Source organism: Corylus avellana, chromosome 2, assembly GCF_965113065.1.
Source record: "Corylus avellana chromosome 2, dhCorAvel1.hap1.2, whole genome shotgun sequence".
NCBI classification, from domain to species: Eukaryota; Viridiplantae; Streptophyta; class Magnoliopsida; order Fagales; family Betulaceae; genus Corylus; species Corylus avellana.
This window is the reverse complement of record NC_142491.1, coordinates 7,051,144-7,068,694: the sequence shown is the minus strand read 5'-3', so window position 1 is coordinate 7,068,694 and position 17,551 is coordinate 7,051,144. Positions and strand designations below refer to the sequence as shown.

The following is a 17,551-nucleotide window of genomic DNA, read 5'->3' as shown; positions in this document are numbered from 1 at the left end:
TTATTAGTGGGATATGTGTCCCATTTGTGGCCATAGAATTTCTGAAATGAAATCCTAGTCATGAACTGGATATTCTCCAGTCCATACCATTATGGACTGGAGAGGATCCAGTTCCACTTGCGAGTACTTTTTAATTACTCTTAGCTTTATTCTTTACTGTTTGGGCTAGGGTTAGGCAGATTCCATGTAGGCTTTCGCATAATTACTGCTTAAATTGCTTGGCAAAAAATTGGGGGAGATCCCAAACCATTTGGATAGCAAATTGTGCTTTAAATTGGTCGGTATACAACAGAAATAGTGGTTTTATCTAGCAAGCTTCTTGCTAGAATTTTTTTTTTTATTATTATTATTTTTTTAAAAAAAATCCAGTTTCAAGCTTGTTTGTAGCATTCTATAGCAAGAAGCTGAAAACATCTGAGGGATAAAAAATATTTCAATATTGCTTAAGCCTTTAATGCATCATTCAATATGAGGCACTCTGATGGAATTCAAGCATTATTCCAACCACAACCTGAAACAACAGTGCAGTGCTGACCAAACATTTTGCAGAGTTAAGCATAATATGCAAGGAAAAGAAATATTGAACGAATGTCATAAGCAGCCATAAACCTCAATGAAGCGAGAAAGAAAGGCAGAAATAAATTGATCCACTCAAGATGATTCCATCCAACATGCATGGATTTATTTCACCCTCTTTTAAATTCCTTCATTATCAGGGAACAAGTATGGGTTGATGCCAAGCCTCCAAAATCTAAGGAAGTTTCTTGTTTCTTTCTATTCTCTTCTTTGGCCCTCAAAAGACTTCTAAGATACTTGATGCACCTTGAACTGTTTCAATAACTGTTAAAAGCATAACTTGATCAGCAGCAGATTTACAGAACACTGATAAATGTATGCCTTAATGCAGAAAAAATCCATTCAATGGCAATTACAAGCACCATTCAATAGCAACATGTGAACAAGAGAAAGTCCAAAAAATAGTTGAAATAACCTGTACTGAAGCAACATTCCCTTGTTGACCAAATTGGGCATCTGATCCAAGTGCCAAATGTTGGGCATGCGCAATCTGCAAGCATTATTCCAGCTGTACAACAAAAAGAGGGAAATATCATTGTCAAAAGTAATGATCTCCTTCATTTCAGAATTTGCAACAACATAAACATAACATTGTCAATCATTTAAATGTCTTAGCCACAATGTTTACCCTAAATCTCTGATCCATCATTCCATTTTTTTTTTAAGAAGTAAATGAGATATAATTGAAAAGCGTAAAAGGCGCAACCTAAGTACATATACAAGAGAAACGCCTAGCTAGAGAGAGAAAGAAGGGTAAGAAAGGGCACATTCCATTTGTAGAAACGACCTACTAATACATATCCAGAATCAAGCCATTTGCTTTGTCACTAAAGGTCAGGCCAATTACTACTAATACATATAATAAGGTGGTTTTGTAAGACATGGAAACACATGAAAGCCTGAATGATCCGATGATGCAATCATGTTGAAAATACTTTCAATTTCCTCCAGTTGTAGGCCATAATTTTGAGGCTCATCGACATATGGCTACAAAAATAGCACATATCTTAGATAAATTAACTAACTCAGTGGATAAGTAATAAAAAATCATTTTCTATAAAATTTTTATCTAAAACAGATGAAGTGGTAACTAACTACACGCCATGCTCAATGCAGATTAACACTTTTTACACGTATATATTTGTCTAATCTACCTCTTTTATACACATGTATGCATATTAATACATGATGGTATATTATCCTCTAGTTACTTATTGATTACACTCATAAGGAATGTTTCTAGATTTAGTATGTTAATTTGCGCCCCTTTGTGCTTTTCAAATGAGATTGAATTACTTATAATAAAAATATATGATAATTTGCTTTTACTTAGAAGAAAAAGAAAAGAAAAGAAAGAATCACTTTCACTACCTCCATTCTCTTTGTATGGTTAACTTGGCCTGATCCCCCAATGCAAGCATCACTCTCACTACCTTGATTCTCATTGTATCGAGTAAACTCTTCCACAAATTACTAGCTGATTTCACCTGCACTATCATAGGGATTTCCTTTGTCAAAACTCTTTAACTTGGAATGACCCAATCTCCATCTCCCCTCCCTCCAGCATCTGCTGTACATACTACAATATTGCTCTCCTCCTTGATTTCCTCCTCAGCTCCAATTTTTCTGGTACTTCGGCACCCTTGCAAGACAAGGTCCAACATTTTCCTTCTAACAAAATATATTGGGTTAGGCTCAATCAGACACCCTTTGCAATATGCTTCTCTAAGAAAAACTGTTTGCATATTTCCTTTGGTAGATATGTAAAATATTCCAGGGTGCTTCAAAAGAAGTTCGCGCACATTAGCATCCATGGCAAAATCCCTCTGGAAATGAGCTATGCGTTCAACCTCAACCATCTTCTCCACTGTCAAGCTTAGTAACTCATGAAGAATCCCAACTGTCCTCTTCTCAAACCGCTCAACCCCTCCGCAAGTACGAACCCGAACAACTTCTTTCCTCTCGTACGGCTTCAAATAGGGAAGCCTTTGCCAATTCTTCAACTTATCTCTGAACCCTCCTTCAATCCTAAAACCAGTTGGAAAATTAATAGGAAATGCGTATTTAGTCTCGAACTCACTCAACCACTTTTCTCTATACTCTTTCTCCCTCCACATTTCAACCTTGGCAACTTCCAAATTCTCATCCCTATCAACCAATTCCACTACTTCTAAACCAATTAACCTAAAATGAGCTGAATGCTTTGCAAGAATCGAGTCCCGAAAATCCGCTGGCAAACCCAATTCCCTTCTAATCAACCTCAAAGCATGAACATGAAGAGTGCCATTAACCGACATCATCAAAAGCTTTTTCACACGCAGTACCGCTTCCAATTCCCATTCTTTTACAGCATTCTCTTCCTCCCTAAGTAAAACCCTTATCTTTTGCCGAATCCTACAGCATAAATTCCTCCTAATTGGGTGCATAAACACCTCAAAAATATGTGGGTATTTGCGAATAAATGCGCTGACACCAACGTTTAGACCAACTATGTTCCTCCACCGGGACATCAATTGTACGGAAACGAAAGGACCTCGTTTTCTGTTTGACATCAGCTCGTAGAGATTGAGGATGGTTTTGAGCTTTTTGAGATGGGTAATGAGCTTGTCTAGCTTGGGGTCTCTAACTCTCTCCTCCAAGCGAGTTCGGGCAGAGATTACTGGTTTCTTGAACCTCTTCTGTGTGAAAGAGTTGAATGGGCCAAATGGGAAATTTTGTGGACTTGTGAAAGGCAGAGAAAAATGCTCAACAACAGTAAGCCTGAATCTAACTAAGACCCTCATGATATCTGATTCAGAGAGAATGAGAGAAAAACGAAGGGGGAGTTAGAGAGAGAACCTTTTCGATGCTAGACCACTTCTTCTGGCGGTGTTTGATAGATACCGAGCAGAGTTTCCGAAAACCTCATATACGTTCTGCCTATCAGGGAGAATAGTAAGATAGGATTGCAAACTGCTGACTTCCGTAATTCACGCCGTAAACGTAGGACATCGGCGCCAAAGAAAGCGGAGAGGCAGATCGGCGCAAAAGGAAGGGGAGAACCACATTCCAGCACAGATGATCTTCAGTTTTCCGAATGAAGATTGAAGAAGACGGGCGGGTCGGGTCGATGTCCTCTGTGACTCTGTAAGGATCAGTTCGGTCGGGTATGCCCAGCCCACTTCGCTGAGCGTGAGAGACTACTGGACTCAAAGCCCAGACATGCTGTGGTTGCTTCTACAAATGCTATTGGATCTGGACGGTTGGGATTAAAACAAAAAAAAAAAAAAAAAAAAAAAAAACCACCGGTTGAGATTTATGATGTGGGTCTTTTGCTTTTATCTCTGAGGCTCACTGTTCTTTTGCTGTATTCTTGCTCAACCTCAAAGTTTTGAATATGTTTGTGGGTTTTTTTGATCATTTCTTGGGTTTCTTTCTAGGAGATTGGGAATTTTGTTCTTTATTGAGTCGGTATGTGTGTGTGAATTTTGGAATTTGAATTGATATTAATTGAAATTTAGTGAGAGTTTTTGAAGGAGAGGGCTTCTCCCCATAATGTACCTGTTAAGTCATGATTAGTTCAGCTTTTATAGATATAGATCAGATGTGTTTTGACGTAATGAAATTGAGTCTATACTCTCCTTGATTGGCTTCCCCTGCAAAGTGTTCATTTAGATGTAAGGGATAGATATTTTATTATTTGGTGTTTATAGATTAGTTTGTAAATATTGCTCTTTGTTGTATCTGTTTCTTTCTGGCTGAAACTTATCAGATTCATAATAATGTTTGCTATCCAATATTTCGGACATAATTTTCTATTAAATTTAATTGGAGAAACTTTCTCAAACTCCGTCTATAAAACTGCTAAACCATGAAAAAACAGCTCCAATATAGGCACTTATCAAGTTTGAGAAACTCCGTCAAATTTAATTTTCTCTCAAATTTAATCGGAAGAACTTCCTCCAGAATATGGGCACTTATCAAGTTTCTTATTGTGTTGGCCAGTTTTCTTCTTATCGGCAAGAGATTATTATTGAGAAAGAAAAGCTTGAGGTTGAGCAAATGACATGATTATTTCACTTAAATAAATACATTTTCATGGTAAGACTATTTTAGTACGATTTTTGTTTTTTTTTAGCACAATCAAACACCAAAAAATACTAAAAATATTCTTTTAAAAAAGTAGAAAGAATCTTGGATGCAAACAATCCCTTGGCTTGGAGCCACACTCCCGGTGAAAAACTAGCGATTTATCCAGTTTTGTGTATGAAAACTCTCGAGGGTGCAGTGCACGGAACCGAAGTTTACTCTGCAGGGGTGAGTCCGAAGAGTCCTACCTTGTAGAGGTTCCCCGATATTAAAAAATAAAAAAAAATAAAAAAAAATTAAAGATTGTTTACATATTGAATAAACTTCAAGCAATTTCTACATTTCCTAATTTCATTTGTGGGATACTATCGTATTTGTATACAAAGAGAACTTCATTTTTTTTTTTCGCCAATTCTAATCATGGATACATCACAACATACTAAACCCAAAGATCATTTCAATTTGTCACTCGACCATAGAGTTGAAGGGATTCCTAAAAGAAGAAACACTTAAAGCCATTACAAAGGCAGGCAACCACGACACAGCTATTGGCCAGCAAAGTCGGAGTTTTACCTTATCCGTGTGAAATAGACGCTTTGCACGGGTTCAGAGTTTTCCCAACAAGACGAGTATACGAAGTGGCTTTGTCTTCCCCCCCCCCCCAAAAAAAAAAAAGACTGAATCTTCAAAGGAAGAACAATTCATATAGTGCAAAACACCATAAAATAACCCAAGGGAGCTGCTTTTGGACAGGTCCTCTGTGCTATGTGATCCTTAGAGTGCAGACATTACCAAAAGGCTAATGGTAGTAAAATATAAGTAAGCTAGTGGAGGAAAAAACCAAACTCACAAAATACAGAAATGGGCTGTTCAAACTTCAAAAGCATATTTTGGTTGTCTCACTTTGCTATGTTGTAAAAGAATCGCCAGGAAAGCTAAAAATTGGTTTAGGTTTTGATAAACACAACTCACTAATAAATTTCTTGCTTTGCGTCACCCTCAAAGAATCATCGGGGTAAGAGACAGTACAACAAAATCTGCAGCAGAAGCTAAACCTTTGGTTTGGGATTTCAACTAATATAATAAATTGATCAACCTTCAACCCCCCCAATTCACAACAGATATCACTTTCGGCCAGGGTCTTTCATATGTAATCTCTGATGCATCCTAATAATACTACTAGGAGATGCATTCCATCATAGATAGGCTAAAAGAACAATAAATACCCGAATACAAGAGTGCCCTCAGAGCTATCCATACAGAGAAATAAATAAAATTAATTTTTTTTTTAAATTAAAAAAAAAAAAAAAAAAAAAAAAAAAAAAAAGACGACGGAAATTTGGTGAAAACAGAAAGAACTGCTAGCAGAATCAATTGGCGACATAGGGTCTAACTGCAAAATCAACATAATCTAGAACAGGATACCCAAAAAGCCTGAAGCCAAACCTTAGAAGAAGGGGAGAGGAGAGCTTAGCATGAATTCAGGACAATTTGGGCCATCAAATGACAATTTTTGGCTATATTAGGAGGATCATAGCAAGCCAAGTCACAACCGCTGAAAACCTCCATGGACTAGAAAACATGGAATAAATGTAGGCTCAAACAGCCTCAGCTTCAAAGATGAAGAACACCAAATTTTACAAGCATTTGGGCGATTGCCTCTTGTGGTGTGGGGAGGAACAAGACCGAGAATCTGAGGTCTCTGATACCTCCTTTTCAAGCTCGAAATAATACTCGAATGACCCGAAGTTTTTTATAGTAGTAAAGCAATAGAAGATATATAGCATACGAAAGATTTTGTATGTAAAAAACAAGGTACCAAGTCAATTTTTGAACTTGAATGTAAAATCTTCAACTCAGAAAGAAAAAGTTAAGTTTTTAAACCATAAAACCCATCCACATTTCTGCAAACTAATGTCAGATGGTTGCAGAATTCGCTCAAAAATTAACACAAGCTATGCTTTAAGCTACAGTGTTTGAATACACAAAAAGAAAATGCATTCAAGGCATAAATAAAGCAAAGAACAGACGAATTGCTTCCTTAATAAATAATTGCAGAGAGACAAAATTTTCAGTTCTAAATATAAACTATACACGAAGGGTACTGAACCTAAGCCAAATTCTTAAAAACTAAGCAACTCCATCAATAATAATAATCGGAAGAAGAAATTAAAGAAAAAAAAAAAAAATCAAGAACATTGAGCTTCAAATTTTGAACCTCTAGGGCGAGCCAAAGGTCCTCTCGATGGAATCAACAATCCTCCGCTGCGACTCGAGAATCAACTCGATCCGCTTGTTCTCCATCTCCATCCTGAACCTCTCCGTGTCCTTCATTACCTCCATCTTCAAATTCTCCATCCCTATAAACCTCTCCGCAAACGCCCTTATCTCCGCCGCCAACTCCGACACCAGCCCTCTCCCCGTGCCTCCCTCTTCTTCATGACCACCATCATCAGCATGTGCCAATTCCTCTCTCCGCCTTTTCCCCGAAAACCTATTGACAACAGAAGGCCGGCGGAGTATGTAATCGATACTCTGCAACCTATTCCGGCGATCGGAATCGTCTTCGTGATCGGAGTCGTGATCGTGCGGCGGTGGTATGTGGGAGATGGGGCGGGCGGAGATTGGGGGAAGTGGCCCACGTTCGAGGGAGTCCATGAGGTGGAAGTAGGGCCAGGAGTGGGGCCCAGAGCGTTGGGACTCGGAGCGGTAGCGCTGGCGGAGCTTCTCGATCTTGTGGCGGCACTGGAGGGCGGACTTGGAGGAGGGCTCGGTGTGGTCGTAGCCGCAGCGGGCGGAGACGGTGACGGCCACCTCCTCCCACTGCGACGACTTGAGCTGGCCGCGCCTCACGGCGGACAACTTCTCCTGGTACGCCTGGATCAGATGCACCGTCTCCTCGTGCGTCCATGGCAAGGGTTGCGGCTTCTTGAAGGTGCTATTGGTGGCGGTGGTGGTGGTGGTGGGAGGAGAGGCGCTGGCCATTTCGTGTATTTAGTGTTAGGGTTTCGCCGTGGTCGTGGTGGTGGAGGTGGTGGTGGAGTATTAGGGTTAGGGTTCGGAGGGGTTGTTTTGGGGAGGTTTTGTTGGGTTAGACTTTTGTTGTGGGGTTGGTGGTGGTGGTGGAGGAGCTGGTGGTGGTGGGTGGGTTCTAAGTCAGTGCGCCAGGTAGGCGTCGGGTAGCAATTAATCGATCCGGACTCGGACCAGGCCTCGATCGGGTAGCAAATAGCAATTAACTTCAAATAATTAATTACTAATAATTCCTCACTGTCGGCTAAGATAAATGTTCCAACGTCCAATCCAACAGGTTCGGTTCCATTTAGAACTGGACCAAGCCGAAACCCTCACTCTCATGCCACGTGGTGTACCTTTTATTTTAATAATTGAGATATGTTATCGAGTAATAAAAATATAATTTTTAACTCTTAGGTAGTAAGAGATTATAGTCCTCAGTCGGCCCTCCCATTAATTTGGGATGCAAATTGAGTTTTTTAAAAAAGGCAATTTTTATGATTTTTTTAATTTTTGTCAGTAGTCCTCATTGTTTAGGTTGTTTATTTTAAAATTCAAATACTCTCTAAGATTCCTTCATCCTTGAGATGGCCGGTAAGATCCAAATGATAATCAAATCCAATCTAACTTTTATACGGATAAGATCCCAAGTATTGCACGATATGAAATAACTTTAGTTTAAGTTGTATATTTTAAATGAACGAGAAAGTGACTGGTATCATGTGCAAGCCATAAGGGTAGAATTATGATCAATTTAATTTCATTTGAATTGAAAATATCCAACTAATTATATTAAAAGAGTATTTTTTTGTTGGATTCTGAAGGATCTCAGGATATTGTATAATTAATCTCAGGAAGGATTTCTCCCGTTAGGGTGGAAATCCTATGGAGATCAAGAGAACTTGAACACACATTTTGTACGTAACAAAACCAATGTACGTAAAATTGAGATAGTGTTTGTGTTCTCCTAGGACTCTATTTATAGAGTCCCAACTTAACTCTTGACCAGGAGTTATGTCTCTTGACCGGTTACCTCCACTGGAAGTTATATTACCTTCCTGTATATATTATATGTGGGTATGACCACACTTATAATAGTGTGATCATCCTATGCACCTTCATTTTTGTTTCCTCAAAAAGTGAAAAGACAAAAATACTCTTTCAATATAACTAATTGAAGATTATCTAGTTCAAATGAACTAAGAAGATCTTATGAATTGTATACTATTGAATTAGAAAGTATCCAATTAAATATAATAGAAAAGTATTTTTGTCTTTTTACTTTTTGAAATGACAAAAATATCATTCTACTATAACTAACTGGATATTCTCTAGTTCAAATAAAGATGATCCAAATTTATAATGGTAGCTGTTGGGATGGCCTAAAATCCTACTTGGCCACAAGAGTGGTTCGACCATTCTCAATGATTGAGTTGAGAGACCACTTCCTTCACCTTTTGAAAGGGTAGCCATACTACCCCGGCTGACCACCTCCACCCTAAACTATCAAAAGTGGTCGCACCACTCCGATCAACTGAGACACTGCAAACTAATCTATCTAAGGCCCCTGCAGTTAAACAACATGGGAGTATTTGCAAATTAAAAAAAAAAATTAATTTTTTTTTAAAAAAAATAAAAAATAAAAAAGAAAAAAGAAAAAAGAAAAGGAAGAAAAATATATCTAACCACCCTTATATTTTATCTAATTTCAATTGAAGACCAATTTTATTTTATTTTATTTTTAAAAAAAAATTAGGATTGAGCTTTGACCTATTTTTTTAATCCAAGACTTCTTATCATTTTTGTCTATTTTTAAACGACACATTTTTATGCCCTCCCAACTTCTCTCTCTTTTCCCAACTGACCATCACAGCCACAGAGATCCACCTCCAGGGCTCCCCACTAGCATGATTCTAATGAAAGTGCCCTCTATGACCATCTCCATGTTCCTATGGTCATGGAGGATGGTCCACCATGGCCATGGAGGATTAAGATGGTATAAATGGAATATATATATATAACTTGAAGAAAAGGGTATGGAGACCTCGGATTGGAAACAAGCCAAAAACTCAAGTCTTAAAATCAAAAAATTGAAAACTCAGATCTGAAAATCGAGACAAAACTAAACACGAGTATTAAATATGTTTTTTGATAAAGTATTACATAAATTTTTCCTAAAGAAAATAAAATTCTAAATTTTTGTGCCTATAAAAGTACAGAAGGTCTCGTCTTGCTCATCTATACTTAATTCATTATCTTCTCAATCACTCCAATCCAATTTCATTATAATTTCAAATTCAATCTTTAGTTTCATGAACTGTGGGAAAACGATTCAAGCTTTTATCATATAATACCCTGCGGAAAAACTAGGCATAAAGCCTCATATCTTGTAACTTATTAGCAATAATACAAGATTATAACATGAAAAAGGTTCTAGTGACCTCTAACTCTACTCAGATTCAATGAAGTTATTCAGACCTCTCCTGGCTAGCTGCAACATCTTTCAGCTTTTCCTTCAGTTCACCAGTCTACACAGAACAAGCCCAAATTATTAGAGGCAATGCACTGCCAATTGGGAAAACAGAGTAAAATAAAGTTTGAAATAAGAAGCAACCTGGTGCAAATTGAGAATAATATCTGACCCACCAATGAACTCTCCCTTGATGAATATCTGCGGAAAAGTGGGCCAGGTGCTGCATATAAAGAGCAAGGCATTTAGAAAACAAGCATACCATACAAACAAAATTGCAAATGTCCAGTTTATCACAGTCAAAGTTGTGAACTATTGAAATTCCACTGTCTATTTTCTTTTTTGTTCTTTAATAAGTAGAATTTTATTCATAGGGGCCAACGGTCACCCAATCTACCATCCAAGAGATAGTATTGAAAAAGGGAAAATTGCTATCAAGCCAGTTTTTTTTTTTGCTTCCACCAATGCCTATGGCACCAAAACCTAATTCCCTTCAAGAAATTTGTCTCTTACTAGCAAAGCATAAATTTCTAGCACGTTAGAAGGTCATCCCATTATGCAAAACCCTGGGTAGGATAATCAGAACTATTACTTAAAAGGAAATATTTTTGCGGTTGGCATAGATAGCACCGTGGATAACTTAAATAAGATAAGCCCATATCAGTGACTTTTAAACAAAGACATTGATCAAGGAAAAAAGAAAAGAAAAAAAAACAAAAAAAAACCCTTCATAGGCCGCACCATCAAGAAATCAAATATTTCCAAGTCGAAAAAAAGCAGGTATAAACTGTCCAAAAAATCTTTCCTGCCAACTGAGCTGAGTATGTTGGTAGTTTGTATGATATTGGCACATTCTCAACAGGAGCATTTTCATAAAGGGGCCATCCTAAGACTACTAATTTCTAAAGCAAAAGACATGATCATAATTTTAGATGGTTAAGGGGTGGGGGGTGAAAAGAGTACCAAAAATGAAAAGGATGGCCATATTTCTGGTGAAGCCCAAGTGGCATCATCGAGCTCCAAAACAGTCTCAGCCTAAAAAATTTACTAACTATAATGAAACAAAACTTTGGAAAAAGACGTCTGATATTAACAGAATGGACACAGACACTACTCGGGTGTACAGGCCCCAACCCTCCAATGAATTTGACTAGTACTCATCAACACATATACAATGAAAGTTCTTCACTCAACCATAATAAGTTGTTGGGTTATTCATCACATCAGCTTATTTTCATCTTGAATTTCAAAGAAATGTCCAGAAGGCGAGTGAGTGCAGCTTTCAAACATTTCAGCAAAATGTTTTAATTGCCTTTTCATTCTATATCAAGATTCTATTTTTTTTATTTTTATTTTTATTTTGAGTAGAAGACCAAGAGCTAACTTACCTGAAGGCTTTTACAGCATTTTTCAGCTCAGGATCCTCCAAAATATTTCTAGCACTCAAAGGGACATCTGCAACAGTCATCTCTATGGTAAGAATATGATAACCAGATAAATTTATTCATCACAGGAAGTTAGCAAGTGCCAAGATGAAAACATGTAAACACACATTACAGAACATAGGTACAGGAATAGCCAATCCCTAACTATTGGGAGGCAGTTTGTGCAACCTACTCTTTTCTACTCTCTCCCATTGCACATAACTAACTATTAGTAGTCTGTCAAGAGAGAACTTTTCATCAGTTCTTCCTTCTATGCTTTCATTTGTGCTTTTACAAAAGAAAGAAAAAAATGCCATGTTCTAAGAGCCCTCTCCGCGAACGAAAAGAAAACAGCAACAACAATACTAAGTTTCAAGTTTAGGCTTTTTAAAGGAAATAATTGCCATGCATAACACACATAACAAGCATATATACACGCGTCACATACATAACAAACATACATACATACACATACATATATACATATTAACATGTGTCAATGGTGTACATATATGTATTTGCATGTGTCTTCTGCATGTGTGTCTGGTGTGTAAGAGTGTGGCACACAACTGTATGTATACAGAGTCACACATATTGATAGCTAAATTAAACTAATCAAGGAATAGAAGGATTTTCTCATAAAATTGAACATATGCAAACTTACCATATTGTTTTAAGACTCTAACTGCCAGTGAGCTGAATCCACACTGAGGAAATTCAGGAACCCCTTTCATGTAAATCATTACCGGATTTTCCTTAACATCCTACACCAGAAACAACCACAACCACAACCATCAAACATGCAGCTTAGAAATGAAAGTTTTTCATATTTCTAACGGGAGATTGACGCATACTTCAAACTGCAAATCACAAACATAATAGAAAATATTCATTTACCTGCTCAACAACATCCTTCAAAGAAACGCCACCACTCTCGAGCTTATTAGTGGGTCTAAAATCTTGGTGTGTGTCAGGATCACTGGGCACAGTAGTTGAATATCTCATCCCATTGTCGTAAAAGGATCCGCAGACCTACCAAAAATTTAGAGCGAATCAACTGATATTACATTCTGCAACTTTTTTCTATTGACGAATAACGAATTTTATTGAGAAATCTCAAAATTTTAGTTCAAATTTTGATAATCTATAAAACGCGGCTTGAAGATCATATAATATTATGGGATTGAAGTATTAAAAACGCGGCAAAGATTTAAGAATCTCACAATTCTACTGGAACGGGCGGCTGGGATACCCGCGATGCCCTTCAGCACCATGCTCGACAACGCTCTCGCCATTGTTTCCGATTATCTGCACACACACACACACAGAGTTTAACACAAGCATCCTTTCCTTCCGAGGAAATTCTTTTGAAACGAAACAAACAGAAAACATTGCACCTTCGAATCCAAGAGAGTTGGGGCTTCGGCTTCTCTTCTCGAGTCCGAAAGCAAACGTGGTCGTTTCTTCCCTTTCTCCGGTTCTCCCCGACACGCGCAGGGATGAAGGGGCTGATTTTTGTGAACATGATATGAAGCAGCTAGAAACAGCTTGGGCTTTGGGATTTGTGGGCCTTTAGACCTTGGGGAATGTAATGGGTATATTTGGTTAGTGGGTCTTTAGACCTTGGGTTGTAATGGGTCTATCCATATTATAGTTGGTATGATTCATGGGTTCATGGGTTCATGGTCTTTAGGCTTTCTTGCTACTGCATTCCCTACATTCTGTGACTCTTGCAAACAGATCATAAAACCTGATACCTATACGCTAAAAGACGGGATTCCAGTGTGGTACTTTGCAGCTATATTCATGTCGGTCGATTGGTTTGAGTTTACCAAACTACCCAATTCGAATTGGACTATGCCTATTTGGGCTCAAACCTCTCGCTTCGGACAAGTAGAAACATTTCATACCTGGGACTGTTAGAACTTGATTGATTAATTAAATTTGTCTCTTAGCCCGTGTCCCGCATATGCCATCGAGTAAGAGCCAATCGCTTCTGCTGTGGCTTCCCTCCGCGCCTTCCGCAAACGACCCTGCTGTTGTGTAATATTTATTTCTTTTTTATGTTATTTGCTTGTTGTTTATTATGGGTTTTTAGTCTTGTTTCTGTTTCTGTGTTGTTATTTTCTTTGTTTGTATGAGTCTTTATCACTGTTGCTATTGTGCCAAGAAATCATAGACCCGCATCATTCATTTGATGCATTGTCGCTTTTTTTTGGTTTACCAATTCTGATACAGTGGTTTAGGGACTTTTTGTTTGGGTTGTCCAGCCCTTTATTGTTTCTTTGTTATGTACTCATCAAAAAAATAATTAATTAATTAATTAAATTTATCTTTATATATATATATATATAGAAAATGTTTAAGCCTAAACCTTTGGTAAAGAAGTTAATCCTAAACTAACTGATTGTATGGATTTAGCATTACCATGGAACTTACCAAAAAGAGTAATGCATTATCCATCATTTGATCCCTAGAGTTAATGTAGTTTTTTAAAATTATCATTAGATTAAAACTTAATAGTAATTTATCTCAAATTTAATAGTGTTTTAAAGGATAAAATGAAGTTAAAAAGATGAAATATAACATTATTATTTTTTATCTTCTCAAAATTAACGTGACTTTTAAAATCACCATTAAATTTAATATTGCTTTTCAAAGTTGAAAACAATTGAAAAAATAAAAAATATAGAGACATGATAAATAAATAATAATAATAATTTATGATTAGAGTGGGCTCGCTCAAAAGAATATTTGAAATATGATAAATGAATCCGTTGAATGTAGATGGATGGCAGTGTTGTGTAATAATTTTCCGAGTCCAAAGAGAAGTACTGGCATCATAGGTAGGGGACACTGTTAGGGTAATCATTGCTTAAAATGATTGTACATTTTTCACAATTCGAATTTCAACAAAGGGGGAATGGTGACTTGATGTGTCCACAGAGAGGAATCAATCAATTGTATTGGAGCACTAGCATTGCATTACTTAAAAGTTTTGCTAAATTTTGCTTATTACTTACCTTTTAAGAATATCATATATTTTTCTTTCTAAATCTGTTTTTTTTTTTTTTTTTTTTATTAATAATTTTATATTTATTTTTAAATTTTACTAATTTTTCCCTTTCAAATCACACAAGCACTTAAGGCGGGGAAGAAAGTGAGGGAGAAGCAAAGCTCTTCAATCTCCTTCGGCCACAATGACTACTTCGAAATCTCATTCGAGAATGATTTCTTCACCATTGTCAAGGCTAGTGAACATGTCATTTGTCTAACTGTATCGTGACGGTAGAGAATAAAATAAAATAAATTGAGTAAACTTTTTTGACTCCGTTGATTTTTTATATTTGGAGATGAATTGTAGCATAACCAAAGAATGTTGTAACTTTGGAAAGTTCAATGTGAAGTAACTTTTATGAGTTTGGGCCAACTTTTGCCTAAAATGAGCATTTGCCTAATCTAATACTAGTGAGTGTTGGGTTCTTTGTGGCGACAATGAACACATGATAAAAGAGCTTTTGTTTAAGAGAATATAGTTGATGTGACGATGGAGTCACATGTGAGGATAAAAAAAAAAAAAATTGAGGCCCACAATAAAAAGGTGTCGCAAGCAGAAGTTGTTAATTTATACTGAAGTCTGGTCCCCTCCTGAAGCAAGCTCTTTCAAGATCAACTTTGATACTGTCATTAAAGACAATTTCTCAGCCCAAGCAGCAGTGTGCAGGGACTCCAATGGCAAATTTATCAAGGTCATTTCTCAAATCAATCCCCCCTGTGATCCCAGCTTTAGTGAAGCTTTAGCTGCTCTCCTTGTAGCCTCCTTAGTAGTCTCCTTAAAGCTTAAGAAATTTTCGTTTGAGAGAGACTCTTTACTTGTAATTTCAGCTTTGCAATTTCCCTCAATTTCTCAGTATTGGCAAATTAAGAAAGTTATCTCTAATTTTTTTTTCTTTTAGTTCTAGCTTCTCCCACTTGAGAGGCTAATAAAGTTAACAGAAGTGCAAACTTCTGCGCCCATCATGTGACATATTGGGCCGCGATAAGAATTTACTCGGGCTGCATTTCCACCCTCTTTTCCCCCTCTCTTCCATCCCAATCTATAGTGGTAAAGATCCACCTCCCTCTCTTTTGCAGTTTTGCGCCCTGGTTTGTTCTTGAATGCAAAAGTTTGTTAAAAAAGAAAAAAATATATTATAACTGGGTGTGTCTATGGTCTACCATACTATACTATAGTTTGCCTAAAAGAATGGCAAAAGGTGGAAGTCTATGTGGCAAGTAATGTCCAATTAATGACACACATATCATTAACCAAAAAGATCACGTGTCTTGTGATATTTAGCAAAAAGTAAGAAAGTTGCAACCCAGAAATACCCTAATATGGAGACTTGGAGGATGCTATTTCAGTCAAACAAAGCCCACACTTCAAGGACGAAGTGGAATCCAAGAGAGTCAAGCAACTTCCATATGACCAAACTCCAAAAAGATTTTGATTGTGGTGGGCAAGGAGGAGAATCTCCTTTGAACTTCACCACCTCAATATTGAAAATAATAATAATAAAAAATAAAATAAAATCAATCCCCTTTGTATTGTATTAAAAAATGTGATAATTTTTATGAAATCTACTTATCAAAGCACATGGACCGACCGTCTCAGATTTATTTGGACAACCAATTAGCAATGAAGACAACAACACTGAATTGCCCATTAGTTCCATATGTTGGAATTAGAATTCTCTTCGGAACGTGAAAATATCCAGTTAGTTATATTTGAAGAGTATTTTTGTCTTCTTAAAAAGTAATAAAATAAAAATACTTTTCAATATAAATAACTGAATACTCTCCGTTCATCTGAACCGAAGATGATTTAAAAAAACTGTTCAAAATTTAAACCGTTTAAAACTTGTTCGGATAAATAAATCTTATAAAAATTCTCTTGTTTAAATTTCTAATACTCTTGAAAACAAAATTGGAAAAAATGAGTAGGTTAGGTGAGATACAATGCAGAGAGAAAAGCGGAGGAGTGGAAATGTACCAACTTGCACATATTCTCTAACTCTCTAAGCAATGTATCATCAATATCCATCATAACTCATGCTCTGTCTCTGACGCGCCAGCTTGACAGAAATAATGAATGCATTGAACTGAGACGCTGAATCCTGCCCTCGTCCCCGAGATCACACACAATCTCTCTACTATGCCTTTCTTGCTTCCATTATTTTTTCTTGGATTTTGCGATCATCTTTTAATTTCATTCTTTTTTTTTTTTTCTGAACTTTTCAGGCATCGGATCTTCTTGTTGGGGTGAGAAGCTTAATTGCCAAGCAAGCAAAAGATTGTGGTCTTTATAATATTATCTGATCTTATCCGTAAAGAAAATAAGAATGCTTGATATTAAAAAGTGAAAAAAAAAAAAAAAAATTATAGTAATTTTTTTATTTAAATGGTAATAAAACATAATTTATATAATATAAAAAATAAAAATATTAGAATTAAAAATACAGTCCGATAATAAGATTGTTAAAATAGGACGCGTTTGTTTGGGTATAAAATATGTTTATGTTATAAAATGTTTTTCGAAAAAAATGACTATTTTTCGTTGTTCGTTTGCGACCCTTATCATGGTTCGAAAAATATTTTCTAATGTTTGGTTTTGGTGGAAAATCTCAAAATATTTATTGTATTTTCATATAATCTGAAGAATTGCGGGAAAGGGAGATGGTGAAGATGTGGAAGAAGAGAGTGGATGAAAATAGAAAACCTTTTGAGTGTGGGATTAAGATATAGTGTAATAGTCTATCCATATTGCTTGCAATTTTGGTATACAATTATGGAAATGCTCTTGTGAGGGTTACCTGAATGGATAGGTTTTCGGATAACCCGATACCTGTTCGAGCAAGCAAGTCCCATAAGGTACCCTTTCACAATTGCTTGTCTGGGGGTGGGGGAGCACGGCGAAAATTTGCTTACACGAATGAAAAACGTAAACCATTTTATGCCT

General features: G+C 36.8%; 3 protein-coding genes across 3 annotated transcripts; all 3 read right to left on the bottom strand.

The window, feature by feature from the left end:
* Window positions 1–482: 482 nt before the first annotated feature.
* LOC132187403 (protein ROOT PRIMORDIUM DEFECTIVE 1) lies at window positions 483–3,622 on the bottom strand. The gene is given in 4 exon segments (XM_059601706.2): window positions 483–840; window positions 992–1,084; window positions 1,948–2,105; window positions 2,108–3,622. Coding segments are annotated over 2 exon segments (1,308 nt in total). The 5' UTR covers window positions 3,360–3,622; the 3' UTR covers window positions 483–840; window positions 992–1,084; window positions 1,948–2,049.
* Window positions 3,623–6,659: 3,037 nt separating this feature from the next.
* LOC132165898 (Homeodomain-like superfamily protein) lies at window positions 6,660–7,896 on the bottom strand. The gene has a single exon (XM_059576600.2). The coding sequence runs from the start codon at window positions 7,627–7,629 to the stop codon at window positions 6,865–6,867; it is 765 nt and encodes a 254-aa protein (XP_059432583.2). The 5' UTR covers window positions 7,630–7,896; the 3' UTR covers window positions 6,660–6,864.
* A 2,081-nt stretch (window positions 7,897–9,977) lies between these two features.
* On the bottom strand, window positions 9,978–13,043 carry GRX4 (glutaredoxin 4). Its single transcript, XM_059607484.2, has 7 exons — window positions 12,951–13,043; window positions 12,777–12,861; window positions 12,451–12,585; window positions 12,218–12,317; window positions 11,518–11,584; window positions 10,274–10,352; window positions 9,978–10,187 (listed from the first exon to the last, which is right to left on the bottom strand). Exons 2-7 carry the CDS (start codon window positions 12,846–12,848, stop codon window positions 10,128–10,130), a joined length of 513 nt encoding a protein of 170 aa, XP_059463467.1. The 5' UTR covers window positions 12,849–12,861; window positions 12,951–13,043; the 3' UTR covers window positions 9,978–10,127.
* Window positions 13,044–17,551: the final 4,508 nt, after the last annotated feature.

Bases quoted from the DNA above. Each gene is read 5' to 3' on its own strand.
- LOC132165898 (XM_059576600.2), bottom strand. From the start codon at position 7,629: ATGGCCAGCGCCTCTCCTCCCACCACCACCACCACCGCCACCAATAGC.
- GRX4 (XM_059607484.2), bottom strand. From the start codon at position 12,848: ATGGCGAGAGCGTTGTCGAGCATGGTGCTGAAGGGCATCGCGGGTATC. The intron at 12,318-12,450 runs GTAAATGAATAT...TTTCTGGTGTAG, and splicing joins TGAAGGATGTTGTTGAGCAG to GATGTTAAGGAAAATCCGGT. The intron at 10,353-11,517 runs GTAAGTTAGCTC...CTTTATATGCAG, and splicing joins AATGCTGTAAAAGCCTTCAG to CACCTGGCCCACTTTTCCGC.